Below are 21839 nucleotides of genomic sequence, written 5' to 3'. Positions count from 1 at the left end.
GGGGGTGGAGTGGGAGGGGAAGGGAGGAGGTAGGCGAAGGGTTAGGAATGAAAACAAGAGCTGTTGAGGGAGTGGTGCCCTGAGGGGAAATTCTTTGACAGAGGCTGTCAAAATCCATCTGCTGTGCTACCAGGTATGCTTAACCTGAATTACTGTTTGAAGCTTTCGGCTTAAATGTGCAAATGGAATAATGACCTTAACTCACAGCACCACATATTCATGCAGGACTGACCAGCCAATGTCCAAAAACAACAATCTGCATCTGTGATAATAGATTTTGTTCCCCTAAATGCCGTTCCACGAAACACACAATGAGAGATTGATAGCCTGTGGTTTTTATGTGACTGTTACCTTGCATTTGATTTTCAACGGGGTCGGTTTCATTCCAGGAGACTACAAATCTTTCAAAACTTGAATAACAATCTTCAAAAGTGCCTGTAGTAGCAATGGAGCAATCATAAAATGATTCAACAGGAAAACATACAAAGGTACATAAACGGGGAGTTTATTTTTAAATATGATTCAAGAGTTTATTGAAACACTCAACGGACTCTATATACAATCAAGAAGGCAAACATCAATTGCGTTAACAAAAAGATGTGTCTGGTTAGTTGTGTGCAACATCCGACTATGAGCGTTTGACAAAGAATGTTCATGATCGGCCTCAGTTTAGACCATGTTCACCTATATACAATGAAAACGTGGGTGCAAACAGTTATAGATATTCAAAAATGCTACGCAAGATAAAGCATTTTGCTGCCTGATGTCAATAAAACAGTAAGATGGTTCAGGAACTCTGTACGTCTCGTGGATGTGGCATCTCACCGAATCTGAAAAGCAATGCAAAACAATCTGTAAAAATGACAAATCCAATCAGCATTTTTCATCCCAGTAGACCCACAACATTGCCATGATTTATTTGTCCTGACATCTTGTTTTCATCTATAGAAAACCTGTTTAGCTATTCCTGGAACACATCAGTTTTTGGTTTTGGTTAGGACCGTGTCATGATCATATACGTCAAGATCACAGAGCTTCTTTTATATGGTTCTACTACTAAACATGTGGCTGCAGGACATTTTTGAGACTTTCACTCAAACCAGACCATTTCAGTGTCAAGACCTTCAAGATAAGGTCTTCAGTGGAAAATATACTCACTGTGTATTTGTCCCATTTTTTTTCGGGGTCATAAGGCTCCCAACGGCTGGCAGGGAAGATGTGTTTGTTTTTTTCATACCAGCTCCTCAGCACCACTTTTCCTGCATGAGACTGGACAAAGAACCACAAAGAGCTTTGAATTTAGCCGAAGCTCTATCAAAGCTGACTGGCTTCCTTGCAGTTTTAATAGTTTTAAGAGTAAATGGGCATGTTCACCAAGAAACATTGTGTTTACAAGTTCCCATGTTTTTATTTATTTTATTTTTATTTATTTAACCCTTATTTAACCAGGGAAATCCTTTGAGAACAAGTCTCTTTTACGAAGGAGCCCTGGCCAACAAGGCCGCAATAGAAGTTCCACATAAAATACAAAATATAATAAATACAATAAACATACAAGACATAATGCATTAACAATACAATGAATCAGCCACGCTGATAAAAAAAATAAAAAAAAATACAATGGCCTTACAACAGTTAGAAATACATGTAACAAATTACAATACAATAGACTTAAGACTTATCCTAATTTGGGAAGCAGGGACAGGTGCCCATTGAGCCTGCTTCCCGATACTTTACTAGCCTCTTAAAGTGACCAAAGGAGACCAAGTTATCAAGTTTTAAGTCATTCTGTAACAGGTTCCAGGCTGATGGGGCAGAAATTCTAAATGCTTGCTTCCCTAACTCTGTTCGAGCCCTAAGCACAATCATGTGGAGATTATCATTAGACCGCAGAGAGCGAATATTGGCCTTGAAGGATAGAGGCCTACATAAAAAAGGGGGCAATGTCCCAATAATGGATTTGTATATAAACGATCGCCACCGGGTTAGCCTGCGCTGAGCAAGGGAGGGCCACTGGACTAGATCATATAGAGTGCAACAATGTGTAAAGGGTTTGCACCCTGTAATGAATCTCAGTGCGCCATGATAAACTGAATCCAGTTGGCGCAAATATTTATTCGGGGCGTGCATATATAAAAAAATCACCATAATCAATAAGAGACAGAAAAGTAGCCTCGACCAATTTCTTCCTTGTTACAAGAAAAAAGCAGGCCCTATTCCTAAAATAGAACCCAAGCTTTAACCTAAGTTTCGGGGCTAAATTTTGGATATGAGCCTTAAAAGTCAAATGTTCATCAAGTAAAAGCCCTAAGTACTTATACTCGGCCACACGCTCTATTAGATTTCCCAGCAGGGTTACAATGTTTGGAGGGATAGCTGTGGAGTTCCTATTATTTGAGAACAAGACCGTCTTGGTTTTATTTGCATTCAACACAAGCTTCGAGTCAAAAAGCCAAGATTGTACAACGTCAAAGGCATCCTGCAGGTACTGAAAAGTCTGGTGAAGGGTTTCTCCACAACTGTAAATACTTGTGTCATCAGCATAAAAATGAAACAGAGCATTATGGACATTTGAACCAAGATCATTTACATAAATGGTAAATAAAAGTGGGCCCAGCATACATAGCCCTGATACAACTTGTAAGAAACCTGAAGAAATACCGTCAAAGGTGACACACTGAGTCATATCTGAGAGACAATTTTCAAACCAACCAACTGCCTTCTCAGAAAGACCAATGTTGAGCAGTCTCTGTTTTAAAATACAATGGTTCACCGTATCAAAAGCTTTAGAAAGATCGATGAAAAGAGCTGCACACATCTTTTTGCTGTCCAGTGCCTCAATGATGTCATTCACCACCTTCAATGAAGCAGAGATGGTACTATGTTCCTTTCGGAAACCCGACTGAAACTCTGATAGGATATTATTAACACTCAGGAATTCTTTCAGTTGTTCACTTACTAGTCGTTCTAAGACCTTTGACAGCACAGACAAGTTGGAAATAGGCCTATAGTTGTTTAACAAAATAGGATCTCCTCCATTTAACAAAGGGAGGACATAAGCAGATTTCCAGATTGATGGCATAACATTCTGAACCAAAGACAAATTAAAAATATACATGAGCGGTATAGCAATAAAATCTGCAGCAATTTTTAAAAAATATGGCTCTAAACAATCTGAGCCGGCAGGCTTTTTGATGTCCAATGACATTAGGGCTTTATGCACATCATCGATTGAAAACGGGGCAAAGGTAAAAGAAGAAGGCTGGCCAGCACAACATCTTCCCGCAGCATTACCATCAGAAGAGGAGGATTTTGGAGATAAAGATTGGTCAAACAAAGAACCAGATGCAACAAAATGTTCACTAAAATATTGTAGCATTGCCGATCTTTCCGAGATAATAATATCGTCCCTAATGATATGGGGAGGCAGTTCATTATGAGATTTAGTTAATGAAATTGACTGGATAGACTTCCAAAAAGTCCTAGGGTTATTTGGATTGTCTGTAGTGGCCGCTAGATAGTATTCAGATTTAGCATGTCGGACAGCTGCTGTAAACTGGTTTCTTAGTCGTCTAAAATTAATCATATCGGCCTCCACCCCAGAATTTCTAGCCTTTGCCCAAGCCTGATACCTCTCATGTACCCCTTTTCCACCAACAAGAACCGGGTGCTGGTTCAGAGCCAGAGCCAAAGCTGGTTCAGAGTGGGTTCGACTGACGAGCTTAATAAGAACCGATTTGCCTTTCCACCGGCTAGAGAGCCACAACAGAGCCAGATCTTACGTCACTGTATACGTCTCATGTTGCCCAGCAACGCTAGTGCGGTAGCGCCAAACAGTACGCCAGGCTTGTTCGAGATGCATCGGCTTCTCGCAGATCGATCTCCGCATGACATCAAAGCACTGCGATAGCGATCTAAAAGCACAAGGAGTCGTATGTTCTCCAAACACTCCCGCAGCTCCGATCGGTCCGCGCCGATGCATCTCGAACAAGCCATCAACAATAACGGACGTTGCAATACTATGGATGCTCATGGGTTTACAAAATACATTGCAGTCCAACGCGTTTGTGCAGCTCGCCGTAACTTACATAGACGGATATTTATAATCGAGCTGCTATTAGCTCGACTAGCTGCTATTTAAAAATGGCGGTCACAAGTTTCTATTCGTCTTGTTGGTCACGGTAACCCCGCCCCCAGCCCCTGACGCAAGTGGTTCTTACTTGGCTCTGTTCTAGACCAGCAATGATTTGGTGCTACTTAAGAACCACTTTTCCTGGTTCGGAGCTGGTGCTTTGCGTGTGGAAAACCAAAGAACCGAATTGAAACTAGGCTCTGGCTCCGAACCAGCACCAGCTCTGCCTTGGTGGAAAAGGGGTAATGAAGAAGTTTGCTAAGCTCCTTCGAAAACCAAGGGTTGTCTCGTCCCTTGACTCTAAACTTACGCATAGGAGCATGTTTATTAATAAGTTGCAAAAATCCATCATGAAAGTATTTCCAGGCTAATTCAACATCATCAATAAGCCTAATGCTGTCCCAATTAAAATAGAATAAATCATGTGAAAAACCTTGTAAGGAGAAATGTTTCATATCACGTTTTTCAATGCATCGAGGCCTGGATTTTGGAATTTTTGCATTTCTAACGGCAGCAATCGTACAGTGATCACTAATGTCATTAGCAAACACGCCAATTTCAGAAAATTTATGAGGTGCATTTGTCAATAGCAAATCAATTAGAGTAGATTTCTCTGGATGTTTTGAATTTGGGCGAGTAGGAGACGAAATTAATTGTGTGAGATTTAATTCACTGCAAAGGCCCTTCATTCCGTCTGAAGCAGGTTTGAACCAGTCCCAGTTCATATCGCCTGCCAGGATAATCTCGCTGTACTGCAGCTGTGATAAAAGCTGTGACAGCGTCAGAAGGGTTTCAGCTGCAGCAGAAGGTGGTCTGTAGCATCCAACAACAGTGACAGTCATGTCTTTGTACACCTCAACATTTAGGGCCAGAAATTCAAGTTGTTTACTCACAGATATAGACAGAACTACATTGGCAGTGAACTTGCTCTTTACATGTATAGCCACGCCCCCAGCCTTAGGAGGCCGGTCGGTTCTAAAGACATTGTATCCACTGATAACAATGTGTTTATCTGTGACTGATTTAGAGAGCCATGTTTCTGAAAGAATTATAATATCAGCATCGGTGGATTTTGCCCAAATACGTAAAGAATCAATCTTAGGAAGCATACTTCGCATATTCAAATGAATAATACCCAACCCAGACCGGTTTTTAAAATCAGCCGGAGTATTGCATATTTTAGAGTCAATATCAACTGGGCCAGGATTTGGCTGCACATCACCACAAATAATTAACAACAATGTTCAAACATCTCTGTTTCATAGTTGCACCAAGGCTCACAGTATTTTTTGTATGTAATGAATTAAAAAACAACATAAGATCATTGTCAGATAAAACAGTGAAGCTTTTCAAAACAGCAAGGCACAGAGAACGGAGAAGGAATTCAGAAGGAACACTATAAAGGGGCTGTAGTTTTTGTAATTTTTGCACAAGTAGCTCTGGCCTAGAGCAAGTCATACTGGGAACAAATGAGGGACCCCACGCCTTCACTAGGGAGGTTTCATCGGAGACATTCATATGCCCATGTCCCCAGAGCAAGACAAGGCTCAGTAGAAGTGACATTTTCGGCACTGTAGAGTTGCAGCTTAAATAGAAGAGCAATTTGCTTGACAGATGACTGCGTGTGCAGGCAGAGAGAAGGCTGGAGAGTTTGGTAGTTCAGCGATCAAGCACAGGTGCAGGCAAAAAGGAAGTCTTACCAGTCGATGCAACAATAAACATTCCATAGTTTACCAGTTAGGCCATGCAGAAAGCCTGTGGAAACCATGCGGCAGGAAGACATGGGCAGCAGCAACAGCAAGAAGATGCAAGCCAAACAGCAAAAGCAGCATGCAGTGAGAGTTAATTGATTAGCCAGATCAGCAGGCAGCAGCAAACAATTCCAGAAAAAACTTAGCAGCTGAGATGGTCGGGCTCAGCAAACGTTAGACGTTAGACAAACATTTGACAAACAAACACTGCTACACATGTGCGGCCATCTTGGATTGATGCTTGACGTCTGTATTGTAACCAGTTATGTTGCTAAAACTAGGAAAAATGTGTCGCTGGTTGTTCAAGATTTGTGGCAAGACACTTAATAATGTGTAAAAAAAACCACATATGATAATTTGCTTCCGTTTACAAGAATCATATCTAATTACATATTTCCCTGCCCCAAAACATCGCATTTACGTGCAGGTCTCTTCCTTTAAACTTGTGTGGTTCTTGCCCAGAATATAGACCAGATATTATGCTTACATTATTACCTCATCTTTCTCAACTGTGGCATCGTTCACCAGACGAATGTCTTCGTGCACATCAAAATTGAAAAGGGGCCCTGAAGAAAAAGAGGAAGGTCTCAATTCAACATCAAAAACAAAGATACAACATGAAAATAACATGCTAATGCTAAATATAATCAGTATTATCTTTATATTATAAAATATCAGAGGACAGTCATGTGTGAAATACAGAAGCCACATGGGAACCTGTGGTAGAGGAAGTAGGAACTTACCACTTTTGCCTCTTGCCTTTGTCACGATGAAATCATAGAAACTGTGGTGCTGAAAGAAAAGCAGATTTTTAGTAAGTGAGAGATTTTTTGAAAGGGCAAACAAACTATAAAAATTGTGATGTATTACCACCTGTCTTTGCAATTAGGGAAACACTTCCTAAAATGCCCTTAAAACATTGTAAAGCAGTTTACGCTGTAAAACCTGTACATGTTCCTGTCACAAAATCTGACATTTAAACGATGTACATTCTTGTACAGAATAAAAGTGCATTGTAAACAATGACAAATCTCGCAATGATTTAAAAGAGACCTAATTGGTCTTACAAATGAGGTGATTTATCCACCTTATTCCTGATGAGCTAACTGCGTTTTGAATTATGGGTGGCATTTCCGGTTTGGGGAACCTCCATTCAAAAAGGCTGAAACTAATTATTTCAAATAATAAGGTTGTCCTACAAACAAAGCTTATCCGTCAGTTTGACTGGATGAGCTGCCAATTTCCAAAGAGTCTCTCGGTTTTCTCCTTAAATCCTCACGTCTCTTTCCAGGTTTGTTTTCATAGGTAAATACATATAAATGAAATTTATAATCTGTCAAATTGACGGAAATCACTTCGAAATAGTATCACGTAATGCTGAAGTTAATGAACATTTTTGATTAAGGCAACATATGTTACATAATACAGATATTTAACCTGTCCGTTATTGCTGTGGAAAGAATTGACCTATGGGTAAGCCACGCCCCCAAACGCGATGAGCCAATCACAGTGCGCATAGCTAACCCATACACTTGGACATTCTCTGCTTCCTTGTCCATTGAAACATTGCAGTTAGTCAGTTCTCATTTGTTTTTATGTTTTTTCACATCATTTTAAGTTTAAAATGGTCAAACGGTGTGCAATGGGGTGCATGCAACTCCGACACTAGGTATCCCAAGAGGCTGGGCGACGGTGTGTATTTTTTACCCTTTCCCAAGCCACATCTCAACCGAGATAAGTGTCTGAATTAAGATATGCGGTAGACCACAACACCAACTAAACGTGAATAAATTAAACAAGGATGTCTACATCTGTTCTAAGTCAACAACGTATTTGAACGTTATCTTTAAAATCTCTAACGTAACGCTAGCCTAACATTAGAAAACGTTAACGTTAGCTTCTAGATGCGTTGTAAATCATGTCACTTAGCTTCACTAACGTATCTGTAAATAACCGAGATAACAAATGTTAGCAATGTTGTGCTGAATGATTCATGTAAATACTGTAGCACCAAACTAATGGAGAGGTAATGTTACTCTTGGTAAAGATGGTAAAAAGGCTTGTCCTGGAAACATATGCAACTTAGACCTGTACATATTTAATTTGATCATGAACCATTTATTATATATTAAAGCACAATATTTTAGACTACTTTCTACCGAAATGTATATCTATATAATCTTTCTGTCTCCAAAAATCATCAATTCCCTCCTGTGAAATGTCTCCTACTGTGACAGCTGCCATAGCACCTATCACCGAATGTTGACTGTTTGTCCGAGTGAGTGGAGGGGGCGTGGCTTAACCATAGGTCAATTGCGCTTTTGGGGTTATTTATGGTCTGTTGAAAGTACCTTGTTGATGCTTTTACACTTTTAAATTTCATTTTAATGTTCGATGGTTAAAGGGTGCGTAGATTAATGTTATCTCATTGTGACACTTTGTTTTTAACATATTGCGTTCATAGAGTGAGCCTTTTCACCGATTGTTTACAGCTTAACGGAAGTTACACCCATAATGCATGCAAAGCGTCATGGGGCATAGGAATAAGGTCGATAAGCATTAACATTTACAGTTTTGTTGGGGGAAACTTTACTCACATGTGGGATTATCAAATCCTCTTTAATGTACATTAGATGCTCCACTCCTGCTGATCTGAAGGACACAAACAGGTTTAATATTAATATTTAATATTATCTCAATTAAGAAAAAAAGCCCTCACTGAGTTTTCATTTAATACCAGCACACTTGAAATTTATATTCATCACTGATATCCTGAGGAAAACCTGAACTCAATTCTAAAGAAAACTAACATGTTTTTGTAAATGTGTGTATACACACACACACACACACACACACTCACAAAAATATAAATATATATAGAATTTAAGAAACTCTAAATGTGTTAACTGACACTGACTTTACTATCTCCTATGTAGTAAATTTAAGAATGTTTTTTTTTATAGCAGGTGACAATGAATGCATTTACCTCAGCTCACTGAAGTCTTTTCTCAAAACTTCCAGAGCCCTTTGGAGAAACTGCTGCATTGTGTTGCCTTTCTTCATCTACATGGGCACATAGTTTAATATACTATACCAGAATATTTGTCTGAGTTGAGCACATTTTTACAATACAGAACATGTAACAATGTAACATCTTGGGCATGTAGTTTTCTTAAATTAGAAAATCTGATAACCTGTTCTGTACCTTGACAGTTTTTCGATGCCCTGAGCCATCCCAGTAGCTGAACGTGATTTCAATTTCTTCACCTAAAAAAAAAGAAAGAAAAAAAACAGAGACAGGTTGAAGAACAGGTTTGTAATATCGAAGATCAAAATATGACTAGACAAGTTGAAATGAATAAAGGAATAAGTCAACAGATTAAACTGCACTCTTGGCCAGGTTCCGATATATAAAACAAAAGGTAATCTCCATAAAAGCATATCTTAATATCTTACTTTTGATCTTCTCTTGTTTTCTTTCCCACTCCTGCCGGAGTTCCTCTCTTAAACGATTCTCTTCTTCCTGAAACACACATTTTACTCACAATTACACATACAAAACATTGTATTTACAAGCTTTCTGGTACATTTTTCCGAAAGGAGCTGTTTTTTTCAAATGTGTATAGTTGCTAAATTTTGCCAACTTTGGAGTACACTAACACACCGACACTGACTAAAAGCCACAAAACTTGTGGAGTCTTTAAAACTAACTGTTCTTTAAAAATGGACAGCATTATGTGATTGCAAAATAAAAATGATTTCAACATTTTTATTTTTAAGGAGATATCAAAGAAGCTCATACTGAAGATAAAGCTCATATATACACACACATTCATAGAGTGCTAATTCCTCTCAAGGATCATCTAGTCACTTATTTCACAATCTCTTTACAAGCCAAAGCTTTTCAATAAAACATTTGATGCATACAGTATATATGACATATATAGTTCATATATTCACAGGATAAATGCAAACAAGAACTTCGTGACAAATCTGTAATCTGTCAGATCTAAGATCTGTCGACATGCCTCATTGGAAACTGACTGGAAATGAGCCAAAGTAGAAAAAACATGAATAACGTTGGTTTTTCTTTGTTTCACAGAACTAAAAAATGCTGTCCTCTGCTTGAATATATTCCCGTTTCATCGTGTGTTTATCTGCATTAACACCCGCCAACTGCGGTGAATTTCAGCAGTAGCTTGTAACGCAGTCACTCCAACTAGCTACTTTGGCAGGGTTGAATTTTATATATAATATATACATACAATTGTAGTGTATAAAAAATCCTTCTGAAATAATAAACTAAGTGCACTAGTGTTGTAAAAATATCGATTTTCAAAACATATCGATACTGAAATATCTCAATTTTCCAATACACATTTTCCACAAAAAATAAAAAAATACCTCTCTGTCCCTATCTGGCAGGAAACTGGTGTCCACATCTGGGTTTTTCCCTAATTTTTTCTTTTTTACAGGTATGCCTGTTAAAGACAAAAAAATAAAATCACAATTAAAAATATATAATACATTTACAAAAAATGCTAAATGAATGAAATCAATCTATTAAAGTTACACTGAATCACTATCAAATGCACTTTTACTTAGTAGTACAACTTTAAAATTCTGGTTAGAAATTAAGAATATCATTATTATATGCTGATTTAAATCTATGCAGTAATGTTGTGTAGAACTTTTTTCCACTTCTGTGGAAAAGTGCCAAGTAAAATGCCATACATATCTCCTCCTCAATTTCCTCTTCCTCCTCTTCTTCCTCCTGCTCGTCCTCCTCCTCCTCCTCCTCTCCTTCTTCCGGATTGAAGGATAAACTGGCAATCTTTCTTTTCTGCTCTTCCTTTCTTTTCTTCTCCTTCTGCTTCTCCAGTTTCCTACAAGAAGAGACCAAACATGAAGCTTTAAAATCAAACCAAAAAAAGGAACAAAGAAAAGCAGGTTGCCTGGAGGGTGCAATGCAAGGATCTACAAAAACTTAGCCTTAAAGGGATAGTTCACCCAAAAATGTAAATTCTGTCAGTATTTACTCACCCTCATGTTGTTCCAACCCCGTAAGACCTTTGTTCATCTTCGGAACACGAATTAAGATATTTTTGATTAAATCTGAGAGCTGGATCACTCCTCCATAGGCTTCTTAAGGGATTGACACTTGCCAGCCCCGAAAAGTTATTAAAGACATCGTTAAAATAGTCCAAGTGACTACAGTGGCTCAATCTTAAGTTTATCAAAGGACGAGAATACTTTTTGTGCGCAAAAACAAACAAAAATAACAACTTTATTTCAACTATTAATTTCTTTCTCTGTGGGCCTCGAGTCAGTTAACGTAGCGTGATTGCGTAGAGCTACGTCAAACGTAGGTTCACTATTGGCCGACGCTGGTCATGTGTGTGATGCGTGTGACGTACAACAACAGAAGCTTACACTATAACACTAGTGAACTGACTCGAGGCCCACAGAGAAGGAAATAAAGACATCATCAAAGTAGTCCATGTGACATCAGTGGGTTAGTTAGAATGTTTTGAAGCATCGGAAATACATTTTGGTCCAAAAATAACCAAAACTACGACTTTATTCAGCATTGTATTGTCTTCCTGTTCTGTTGGGGATCCGCGTTCACGAGTCCGCAGTGACGCTGATGACGTAAGACGCTGCTGACGTGTATCTGGTGCGTCCGTGTATTCGGGTTCAAATAAATATGGCTGGGCAAAAAAATGCAAGTCTTCCTCTGTGTGGAAATCCTTAGACATGTTTGCAAAGATTGTTTTGTTTCCAGCGTGCGTCTCCCTCAGACTGTAAACAAAGCTCGGGCGCACCAGATAACACATCAGCTCGTCTTACGTCAGCAGCGTCACTGAACGCGGATCCCCAACAGAACCGGAAGACAATACAATGCTGAATAAAGTCGTAGTTTTGGTTATTTTTGGACCAAAATGTATTTCCGATGCTTCAAAACATTCTAACTAACCCACTGATGTCACATGGACTACTTTGATGATGTCTTTATTTCCTTTCTGGACAAGGACAGTATACCGTTCATACATTTTCAATGGAGGGACAGAAAGCTCTCGGACTAAATCTAAAATATCTTAAACTGTGTTCTGAAGATGAACGGAGGTCTTACGGGCTTGGAACGACATGAGGGTGAGTCATTAATGACATCATTTTCATTTTTGGGTGAACTAACCCTTTAAGATTGAGCCACGGTAGTCACTTGAACTATTTTAACGATGTCTTTAATAACTTTTCGGGGAACAAGTGTCAATCCCTTAAGAAGCCTATGGAGGAGTGATCCAACTCTCAGATTTAATCAAAAATATCTTAATTCGTGTTCCGAAGATGAACGAAGGTCTTACGGTGTTGGAACAACATGAGGGTTAGTAAATACTGACTGAATTGTCATTTTTGGGTAAATGATTCCTTTAAAATCTTAAAAGATGGATAAAAATAATTTAATTCATTCATATTGAGAAAAACACACCAAGCAGGAGAGAAGCAAAGTTCAAATAACTGAAAAGGCCTTACAGCTGTAGCTCTTTTGACTGCTCCTTCTTGGCAAGCTGTTTCTCTCGTTCTTTGACCAGAGCTTCCTGCTTCGCTTTCATGTCATAAAGAGTCACCAGACCTGCAGAGAACAACATCCTTCACTCACAAAGTGATTTAATACACAAATTAAGCCTTTATGCTTAAATTAAATAATTCCGAAGGAGGTTGTACATATTGGTAAGCTTGCCAAATGCAGATGGGACATGTAACAAAAGTAAAGACTTTGCAGTCAATATGGCAACTAATGATAATCAAATGATAGGCCTAGTCATAACACAAATCTCTAACCCTTTTTTGATTAATAACTACAAGCTGCCTCACTGAGAAAAAAACCCATTACAGAAGTATTTCAGAACCATAACAAGTCATTTAATTTTTAATGCTCACTTACCCACAGTGCTGGACTTGAGCTCTTGCTCCACAGCGTCATAATGAGCGGAGAACTTTTTATCAATGTTTGACTTCACCATGTTGTCCTAGAAAGGAGAAGTTCAGTTAGGGGAGATGTTTTACATGAAGTATGAGCAGTGTAGATTTATTTGAGCTGCATATAAAGATTGATGTAATGATCATTTAACAATATTCATTAAAAAAAATCTACAATCATTATAGTTATACGATGCTTAAAGATCCGCAGTTTACATACTGTGGTCCCAAAATAGTGTTTTATCATTTAAACCTTGCAGAAGGTTTGTTTTAAAAATGTGTCTTTAAAATAAATTATATTTTGCTTGCTATACAGCAATGGAATGTCATACTTTTTAAGCATAGGATTTTAAAAAAAGTGTGTCTAAGTGGCACAATATATACAACCATGTGAACACATATGAATATAATTATACACGCACATGATTTAACTAAACTAGTGAACAAATTAATTTTTGGTGAAAATTATGAAGATTCGTACTCTGTGTTGACATACCTTCTACAAAGTACATACACACACACACACACACACACACATTTATTTATATATAGCCTATATATATATATATATATATATATATATATATATGTGTGTGTGTGTGTGTGTGTGTGTGTGTGTATACGGACCATGAAATAGCAGCCTAGTACTTTTGTTCATAAATTTCATCAAAAATTCACTTGTTCACTAGTTTATTAAAGTCAAGTGCATATATCATGTGTGTGTGTGTGTATGTATGTATGTATATATATATATATATATATATGTGTGTGTATATATATATATATATATATATATATATATATATACGGACCATGAAATAGCAGCCTAGTACTTTTGTTCATAAATTTCATCAAAAATTCACTTGTTCACTAGTTTATTAAAATCATGTGCATATATCATGTGTGTGTGTGTATAATATATATATATATATATATATATATATATATATATATATATATATATATATATATATATATATCACTAATTAAGTTATATAAACTGTCATCACATCATAAAGCCATCTCGTGTGACTGTATACTGTCTAAAAGGGGCAATAAGCATAACCATGATGCTCTGGGTTAGCCAAGATGTAATATCCTATAAAACTGGATACTATATACATTCCACACACTTTTGAGATTGCGTCTATTTATTGGAGGCATATAGTGAGGACAGGCTGAATGGCCAGTGTGTTTATATGTTTGTGTTTGTTATTCGGATTCGGTCTCACTTGCCTCTGCTATCTTCTGTTTCAGCTGCTCGAGCTGTTCTCGCTCTCTTTCTCTCTTCTTCATGAGTTGCATCGCTCTCCCCGCTTCACTTGCCGCTCCTTTATACTGCGCCATTGCGATTCTTCTACAAGATACTCAGAAAAAGAAATGAAAACACCGAAAAACCGAGACAACTACTGAACTCAGTGAATAAACAAACGAGAAACTTCTCGACTAAAGCACAAGCGGTTGTGGGTAATTTGTCGCAGTACTGCTTCCGGTTAATGCGCGAATTAACTGCATTCCAAAGTAAAAGTCTAAACATGCTTGCCTAAAACCGTGCATAAAATACATTTATTATCAATGCATTATTTTTATTGCTGTTGATGATAAAAATTGTAGTTTTATTATATGTTATGTATTAATCATGTTCATACTAAAAGATTTTCATAAATTTTTTATGTACAAATCACTTTTCAAATAGTATCAATAATGTGTTTTACATAGAAATTCAACAATAAGTAAACAAACAGATTTAAATATTCACCAAAAATCGAATATGTTATTAGTTATTATTTAGATTTTTTATTTTAATTAATTATTACATTAAGATTTTTAGTTTCTTTCTTCAGATAAACCTCTATGCAACTCGTGAACATGGGCGGACGCCAGCGGACACCTTAATAAACAAACAAAAAAAGCCAGTGTTGAGAATCGAGTGATTCTGCAATCGATTCTCAGCCCTCGATTGAGTGAGGGTTGATTTGGATGGAGATGAAGGCGATGGTATTCTGTGCCGGGCTTTTGCTTCTATTTGCGTGGCTTTCTCCAAGCCAAGCCCTTTATTTCCACATCGGAGAGACGGAGAAGAAATGTTTTATAGAAGAAATACCCGATGAAACCATGGTGATCGGTACGTCCATTGTCCAATCGGCTCTCTGTGATCGGTTAGCTTTGTCGGCTAGCTGATTCATCCATCTGGATTTATCATTAGATACATTCACTTTTTGTCTCATTTAACACACTCAACCCGAAGACAGCTGATATGAAATCAGATTTTAGGTATGGATGTGATTATTTGCATACATCTGTCCAAATGGCTATGAGTAGGGCTATGTAACAGGGCTATGAGTAGATCAGCACGATCAAGGATGTGGCAGGTGCAGGATCCTGCTTTGGTACCTGAGATACAGGTGCAACCAGTTCCTTTCTGCCTGCAGCTACAGCCTGGATTTATCGCTTGTTTATTGTAATCAAAAATAACTGTTATGATGACAGGAGACAATGCATGTATATTTGATCTATGATATCCATACTGCATAATGAAATAATAATAAGATCCTGATTCTCTAATAATTATCTTTGTCAGTTTTTTTTGTGACGCAAATGAACATACTGTGTATGGTTTTATTTGTGTTTTCAGGAAGATACAGAACACAGCTGTGGGACAAACAGGCTGGCTCTTTTCTCCCATCCACCCCTGGTTTAGGCATGCATGTGGAAATCAAAGCTCCTGATACCAATGTAGCCTGTTTTTGTTTATACTCTACATTTCAAACATGTCTGCTATATAACAATAAATAGGGTTATATTTGGTGACTTTGCACAAATCCAGTATACTTCTGTGAAATCACATTCTCTCATTGTTTGTTTCAGATCATTCTGTCCCGTCAGTATGGATCAGATGGACGGTTCACCTTCACGTCCCACACACCAGGCGAGCATCAGATCTGCCTTCACTCCAACTCCACCAAGATGGCACTGTTTGCTGGTGGAAAACTGGTACGACTGTAAAATCTGATGGAGCAGCAGAGAAATATAGGGAGTGCTTAACACAAAAGAAGAAATTTTGAAGAATGTTGGTAACCAAAAAGTTGATGGACCCATTGACTTCCAAAGTTTTTTGTTTTTTTTCATACTGTGGAAGTCAATGGGGTCCATCAACTGTTTGGTTACAGTTTGGTTTCTTCAGCAGAAGAAAGAAATTCATACAGGTTTGGAACAACTTTACCGTATTTAAAAAAAAAACGTAATTTTATTCATATTTTGTCATTTTAATTAATAATTTTGAGTAATAAGCTGTCCAATATGCAATCTCTATATTTAATAAATTACATCCAGTAATATTCGTCAAATACGTTGTTATTTTACTATTATTTGTATAATATTATATTACTTATTCATATTTTGACATTTTAATTAATCATTTTTAGTAATAAGCTGTCCAATGTGCAGTCTCTATATTAAAAAAATTACATCCAGTAAAATTAGTCAAATACAGAGTTATTTTGGTATTATTTATATAATATTATAGTATTTATTCATATTTTGACATTTTAATTAATGTAATAAGCTGTCCAATGTGCAGTCTCTATATTTAATAAATTACATATGTTAATATTTATATGACAAATGCAATGTTATTTTAGTATTATGTATATACTATTATAGTATTTATTCATATTAATGTAATAAGCTGTCCAATATGCAATCTCTATATTTAATAAATTACATTAGGTAATGTTTGTATGTCAAATACAGTGTTATTTTAGTAGGTATATTTTTAGTTTATGTTCAAGTTTTAGTAATTTTGTTTTGCTTTGTATGCGTTATTTATTTATTACTATGGTATATTGTAGTTTTGTTTTTTAAATATTTCTATTTAGCTTTCATTTATTTTAATTTCAGTTTTAGTCATTTTAGTACTTCAATGATTATTATTTTATATCCGTTCAGTTTCAGTTCTAATTTTTGTCTTATGTTTTTATTTCTCATCTAATATTTCTGTTTTATTTTATTTCAGCTTTGGTTCAGTTAAGAAACTGATTTTGAATAGTTTTACTTAATAACAACACTGGTCAAATACAATATAAATATGGATCATTTTCAAGTTTTGAGATTACTTCTAGATATGAGAAAGTCATTAATTTCAATATAATACAGTACTGAACATTAACATGTGAAACCATGCTGTCTTGCAGAGAGTCCACTTGGAGATTCAGGTTGGTGAGCACACCAACAACTACCCCGAGATCGCAGCCAAAGACAAACTGAGCGAACTGCAGCTGAGGGTCCGACAGCTCCTGGACCAGGTGGAACAGATCCAGAAAGAGCAGAACTACCAGCGGGTGAGTTTGAGCTGCAGAAACTAGTTTTGGTTTATGGTACAGTAGGGTTCTGAAGGCTGACTGGCCAGTTAAACTTAGATTTCCACAATCGCTAGAAGCCGGTGCCTGCTCAAGATGTTTAATATTATTTTGGGCATCTGTCTTGTTGATATTAGTACTGTATCTAAGGCTGTTTACACCTGGTATGAAGATCAGATCACAAGTAGAACGAGGGAGACATTCCTCATTTATTAAATGCCCATGAATGCAATAGAATGCAATACTAAAGCAATGCTAGAGATTGCAGTTAAGGCATGACCATTGGACAGTGAAATGCTCATTGGGTGTTTACACCTGGTGTTTTAATTTGTCTCTTTTGTCAACCACTTCTGTACTGATTTCTTCAAGGTAAGGGTCTATGTAGGTCTATTTTCAGATCTTTCGATCTAATGGACAAAATAAGCTATTTAAATATGAACGCAACCGGAGATTACGTAAAACATACGGAGAGCATCAGCATTCGTTTCGGCTCTGACAGCCGCAAGACCAGCCGAATGCTATGAGTGTTAGAAATCAGGAATGGTGGGAGGACATTGTGCTTGGTACGTTTTTTTTTTTGACTTAAAACCAAACTTTGGTTTTCAGCCGACAAAGTTTAAATCCCGTCTGGCTAGCGCACTTCCCATAATATTTACGCATTAGGTCAGTTGGCAGAAGCGAGACCAGAAAGTGTGTGTGTGTATTTTCAGCGTGGTCTTTTAAAACAACAAAACAAAAACTCTTCTAGCACGTGTATTTACCCGTGTCAGCTGTGTTGTCGATGCCTCGAGAAAAGAAAGTGCAGAGCGCGAAAGCACCAAAGTGACTGAAGGATTGCCGTAAAGCAGTATCTCTGGTCGTACGATGTGTATGACATCATTGACATTTTATAAGACTTTTTAAAGCAAATAAGTGACTCTAAAAAAAAATCGAACACCAAGCAATGTGTAATTTCTTTGCATCTCCTTTCGAATACAACATTCAAATTACAGTGTGTGCAGAATTATTAGGCACGTTGAATTTCTGATCATATTTTATTCCCAGGCACATTTTGCCAATTCCAAACCATATTAATCTTAATAACTACTATTAATTTAGTATTTAATCATTTATAAGTGATATATAACTGTTCATGAAGTCTGGAAATTAAAAACGCCTTTAATTCAGGTGTGCAGAATTATTAGGCAAGTTTTCTTTTACAGATAAAATTAGCCAAAAAAGAGATTTAACTAAATTATTAAATGCCCATGAATTCAATAGAATGCAATACTAGAGATTGCAGTGAAGGCATGACCATTGGACAGTGAAATGCTCATTGGGTCAGCAGGGTCAGACAAAAACAGGTGGAGAAGAAAAGACACATGTTAACTGCAAAAGAATTAAGAATGAAGGTGAAGAATTAAGTGTGAAACCATCAGGAACCCGTTAGTCTCCAGCGCCACCATTTTCCAGACCTGCAACCTACCTTGAGTCTCCAGAAGAGCAAGGTGTCAGGATCTCAGAGACTTAGGTTAGGTAAAGAATCCTAAAAATGTACCCCCTCTTAATAAGAATCACAAGCTGAAGTGTTGTGAAATACATGAAGATGATTTTTTCTAGGCTTTATAGATAGGCAGATTGAGAGTGACTCTTGAAGGACCAGCGCCACATCCTCTTCTACCACTATTTGAAGAATTCATCTTCCAGAATCTGACAGTATGTTTTGGGAGTTAATTTTTAGTCCATCTACTACCCTGAAGTCCGTTTTGCAGAGATGGACTAAAAATAAACTCCCAAAACTTATTAAAATGTATTCTGGAAGATGAATTCTTCAAATAGTGGTAGAAGAGGATGTGGCGCTGGTCCTTCAAGAGTCACTCTCAATCTGTCTATCTATAAAGCCTAGAAAAAATCATCTTCATGTATTTCACAACACTTCAGCTTGTGATTCTTATTAAGAGGGGGTACATTTTTAGGATTCTTTACCTAACCTAAGTCTCTGAGATCCTGACACCTTGCTCTTCTGGAGACTCAAGGTAGGTTGCAGGTCTGGAAAATGGTGGCGCTGGAGACTAACGGGTTCCTGATGGGTTCACACTTAATTCTTCACCTTCATTCTTAATTCTTTTGCAGTTAACATGTGTCTTTTTTTCTCCACCTGTTTTTGTCTGACCCTGCTGACCCAATCAGCATTTCACTGTCCAATGATCATGCCTCAACTGCCATTCATAGTATTGCATTAGTATTGCATCCTTCTCAAGGGCATTTCATAATTTTTGACTTTTCAGTCTTAGATAAATCTCTTTTTTGGCTTGTTTTATCTGTAAAAGAAAGTGTGCCTAATAATTCTGCACACCTGAATTAAAGGCGTTTTTCATTTCCAGCCTTCATGAACAGTTATATATCATTTATAAATGATTAAATAAAAACTAATAGTAGTTATGCACACACTGTACTAGACAAATTATATCATGAGAAAAGTGGATTTTGAGGGGTATAGCTCCATTGACCTCATTCTGCATTGTCCTGTTAGCGCCCTCATATGGAACCAGATTGGAACTGCAACCAGTTCAGAAGCCGGAAGTTTACTGAGAGTGGAAGTTCTCCCTTTATTAGACATTCTCTGGCGTTACAGAAAGGCTGAGTTTCTGTATTGTCAAAATTGTCAACTATGTGAAAATTGTTTTAACATTCACGCATGAAACCCTTCTAGTAGACCCCAAAAACAAAATCAAGACTTTGTAAAAGTGCATAATATGGCCTCTAATAAAACTATGATAGTATCATTTATACCAAAATAGCATTGGTATCTAGTTGTCAATGTTAAATCATACAGTATCCATAAAGGTTGTATTGCTCTCACAAGAAGTTGTGTTTCCACAGTATCGTGAGGAGCGTTTCCGTATGACAAGCGAGAGCACAAACCAGCGCGTTCTGTGGTGGTCTATCGCTCAGACCATCATCCTCATCATCACTGGCATCTGGCAAATGAGACATCTCAAGAGCTTCTTCGAGGCCAAAAAGCTGGTGTGAAAAGCAGAAAGCATTTCAAAGACACTAAAACATTTATTGCCGTTTGGTTTCTCAAGCATGGAAATACTCAGTGCTTCATTTCAATGTTTTCTTTTTAAACTCAGTTCGGTCCAACATTATCTTCGGCAAAACTCTGAATTAAGTCTTAAATGTGCAGAATATTAACAACCCTAAATTCTGCTCTATACCTGATACCCATTTATCATAAATTAATCATAAATGTCTAGAATGGTGTTCAAATTACTAAAAAGTGTGATATGAAAATGTTAAAGTGATGATCATTATGGGTGCATGGAAACTACTGTTGACTTTAAGGTTGCATTACTGATAAATGTGAAGAATCAAGCCAGTTGATCATTTCTAAACATTTTTAATATGTATATATTGAGGTGTATTGAAGATTTTGGTAAATTTGTGGCTTTTTTTTCATGTTCTATCTGCTCTAAACACCCGCTTACTGGTTTGATATTCATGATCTTGAGGGGAAATGATTCAAACTAATTGATTGTATCTTGCATAGTAGCGGTTTAGACCAAACATTAAATCCATATTTTAGCGATTTTCTTTCTTTTAGAGACTTACAAAATGTGATTTTTGTTGTTGTTCTCAGTGTTCTGTTCCATGCTTTATTTATTTACTGCATTGACCAATATATTGATAAATATAATTCCAGTAGCTACAATGAGCAGGAATGTCTGTAATTTAATGAAAACTTTTGGTTTTCTGGGTTCTTATTCGATTTCAAGACTATATGTTGTTTATAGGGTATTTGGACATTTTTGTACTGGCTTCTTACAAGTACCGATTTTTAAAACACTGGTTTGCATGACACACTGGCAAAATCCTCCATGTAATGTGAAAATTGAAGGTTATTTAACGCAGTCTCAAGTGTCATTCAAGCTTAGTATTATACACACTATATGTGTGCACGCGTATGCTTGGTACTCAGTTAAAAATCATTGTTTACATGCATTCATAAACATTGTCTTTGATTGTATTTTAGTTGGGTTTTTAATGTTTTTCGAATTAAAGGTTTTAAATTGACAAATATTTTTGGTCTTCATGAATGAGTGGCATAATGTATTTCACTTATGATAGGATAAAAAATACTTTTGAATATATAAATCTACATACACTACCATTTTAAAATGTATGTGTCAGTAAGATTTTTCTAACTAAATTAATCCTTTTATTCAGCAAGGATGCATTAATTTGATCAAACATGACATTAATTGCAATTGTAATGTTACAAAAGATTTCTGTTAAAAAAAATGGTTCATTTTAATTTTCTTTTATCAAAGAATCACGACCATTCTTGTTTATCACGGTTTGTACAAAAGTATTAAGCAGCACCACAGTTTTCAACATTTGCAGTTAGCAAATCAGCATATGAGAATGATTTCTAAAGGATCATGATGTGAGTAATGATGTTGAAAATTCAGCTTTGCCATAATAGGGATAAATGTCATTGTTTGATATATTAAAATAGAAAATGGTTATTATAAAGTGTAATAATATTTTACAATATTAGTTTTTACTGTATTTTTTGATCAAATAAATGCAGCCTTGGTGAGTTACTTTTCAAAAACATTTGAAAAAATCTTA

The 21839-nt window shown here is 36.7% G+C and overlaps 2 protein-coding genes across 2 annotated transcripts; one reads left to right on the top strand and one right to left on the bottom strand.

Annotated features, from left to right (window-relative positions):
- Positions 1 to 489: 489 nt before the first annotated feature.
- On the bottom strand, positions 490 to 14364 carry fam50a (family with sequence similarity 50 member A). Its single transcript, XM_077218703.1, has 13 exons — positions 14101 to 14364; positions 12830 to 12914; positions 12418 to 12517; positions 10618 to 10769; positions 10288 to 10364; positions 9340 to 9406; positions 9089 to 9150; positions 8870 to 8946; positions 8481 to 8535; positions 6627 to 6675; positions 6379 to 6449; positions 1159 to 1269; positions 490 to 830 (listed from the first exon to the last, which is right to left on the bottom strand). The coding sequence occupies exons 1-13, from the start codon at positions 14209 to 14211 to the stop codon at positions 822 to 824; spliced, it is 1026 nt and encodes a 341-aa protein (XP_077074818.1). The 5' UTR covers positions 14212 to 14364; the 3' UTR covers positions 490 to 821.
- Positions 14365 to 14746: 382 nt separating this feature from the next.
- Positions 14747 to 21282, top strand: tmed4 (transmembrane p24 trafficking protein 4). Its single transcript, XM_077219032.1, has 5 exons — positions 14747 to 14989; positions 15500 to 15600; positions 15733 to 15858; positions 17058 to 17204; positions 20085 to 21282. The coding sequence occupies exons 1-5, from the start codon at positions 14845 to 14847 to the stop codon at positions 20232 to 20234; spliced, it is 669 nt and encodes a 222-aa protein (XP_077075147.1). The 5' UTR covers positions 14747 to 14844; the 3' UTR covers positions 20235 to 21282.
- The last annotated feature ends 557 nt before the right edge of the window (positions 21283 to 21839 follow it).

Source organism: Siphateles boraxobius, unplaced genomic scaffold (assembly GCF_051911475.1).
Source record: "Siphateles boraxobius isolate OS27281-9 unplaced genomic scaffold, OSU_SipBor_1 77, whole genome shotgun sequence".
In the NCBI taxonomy this organism is placed as follows: Eukaryota; Metazoa; Chordata; class Actinopteri; order Cypriniformes; family Leuciscidae; genus Siphateles; species Siphateles boraxobius.
The sequence above is the reverse complement of the archived record's forward strand: the minus strand, read 5'-3'. Positions and strand labels throughout refer to the sequence as shown.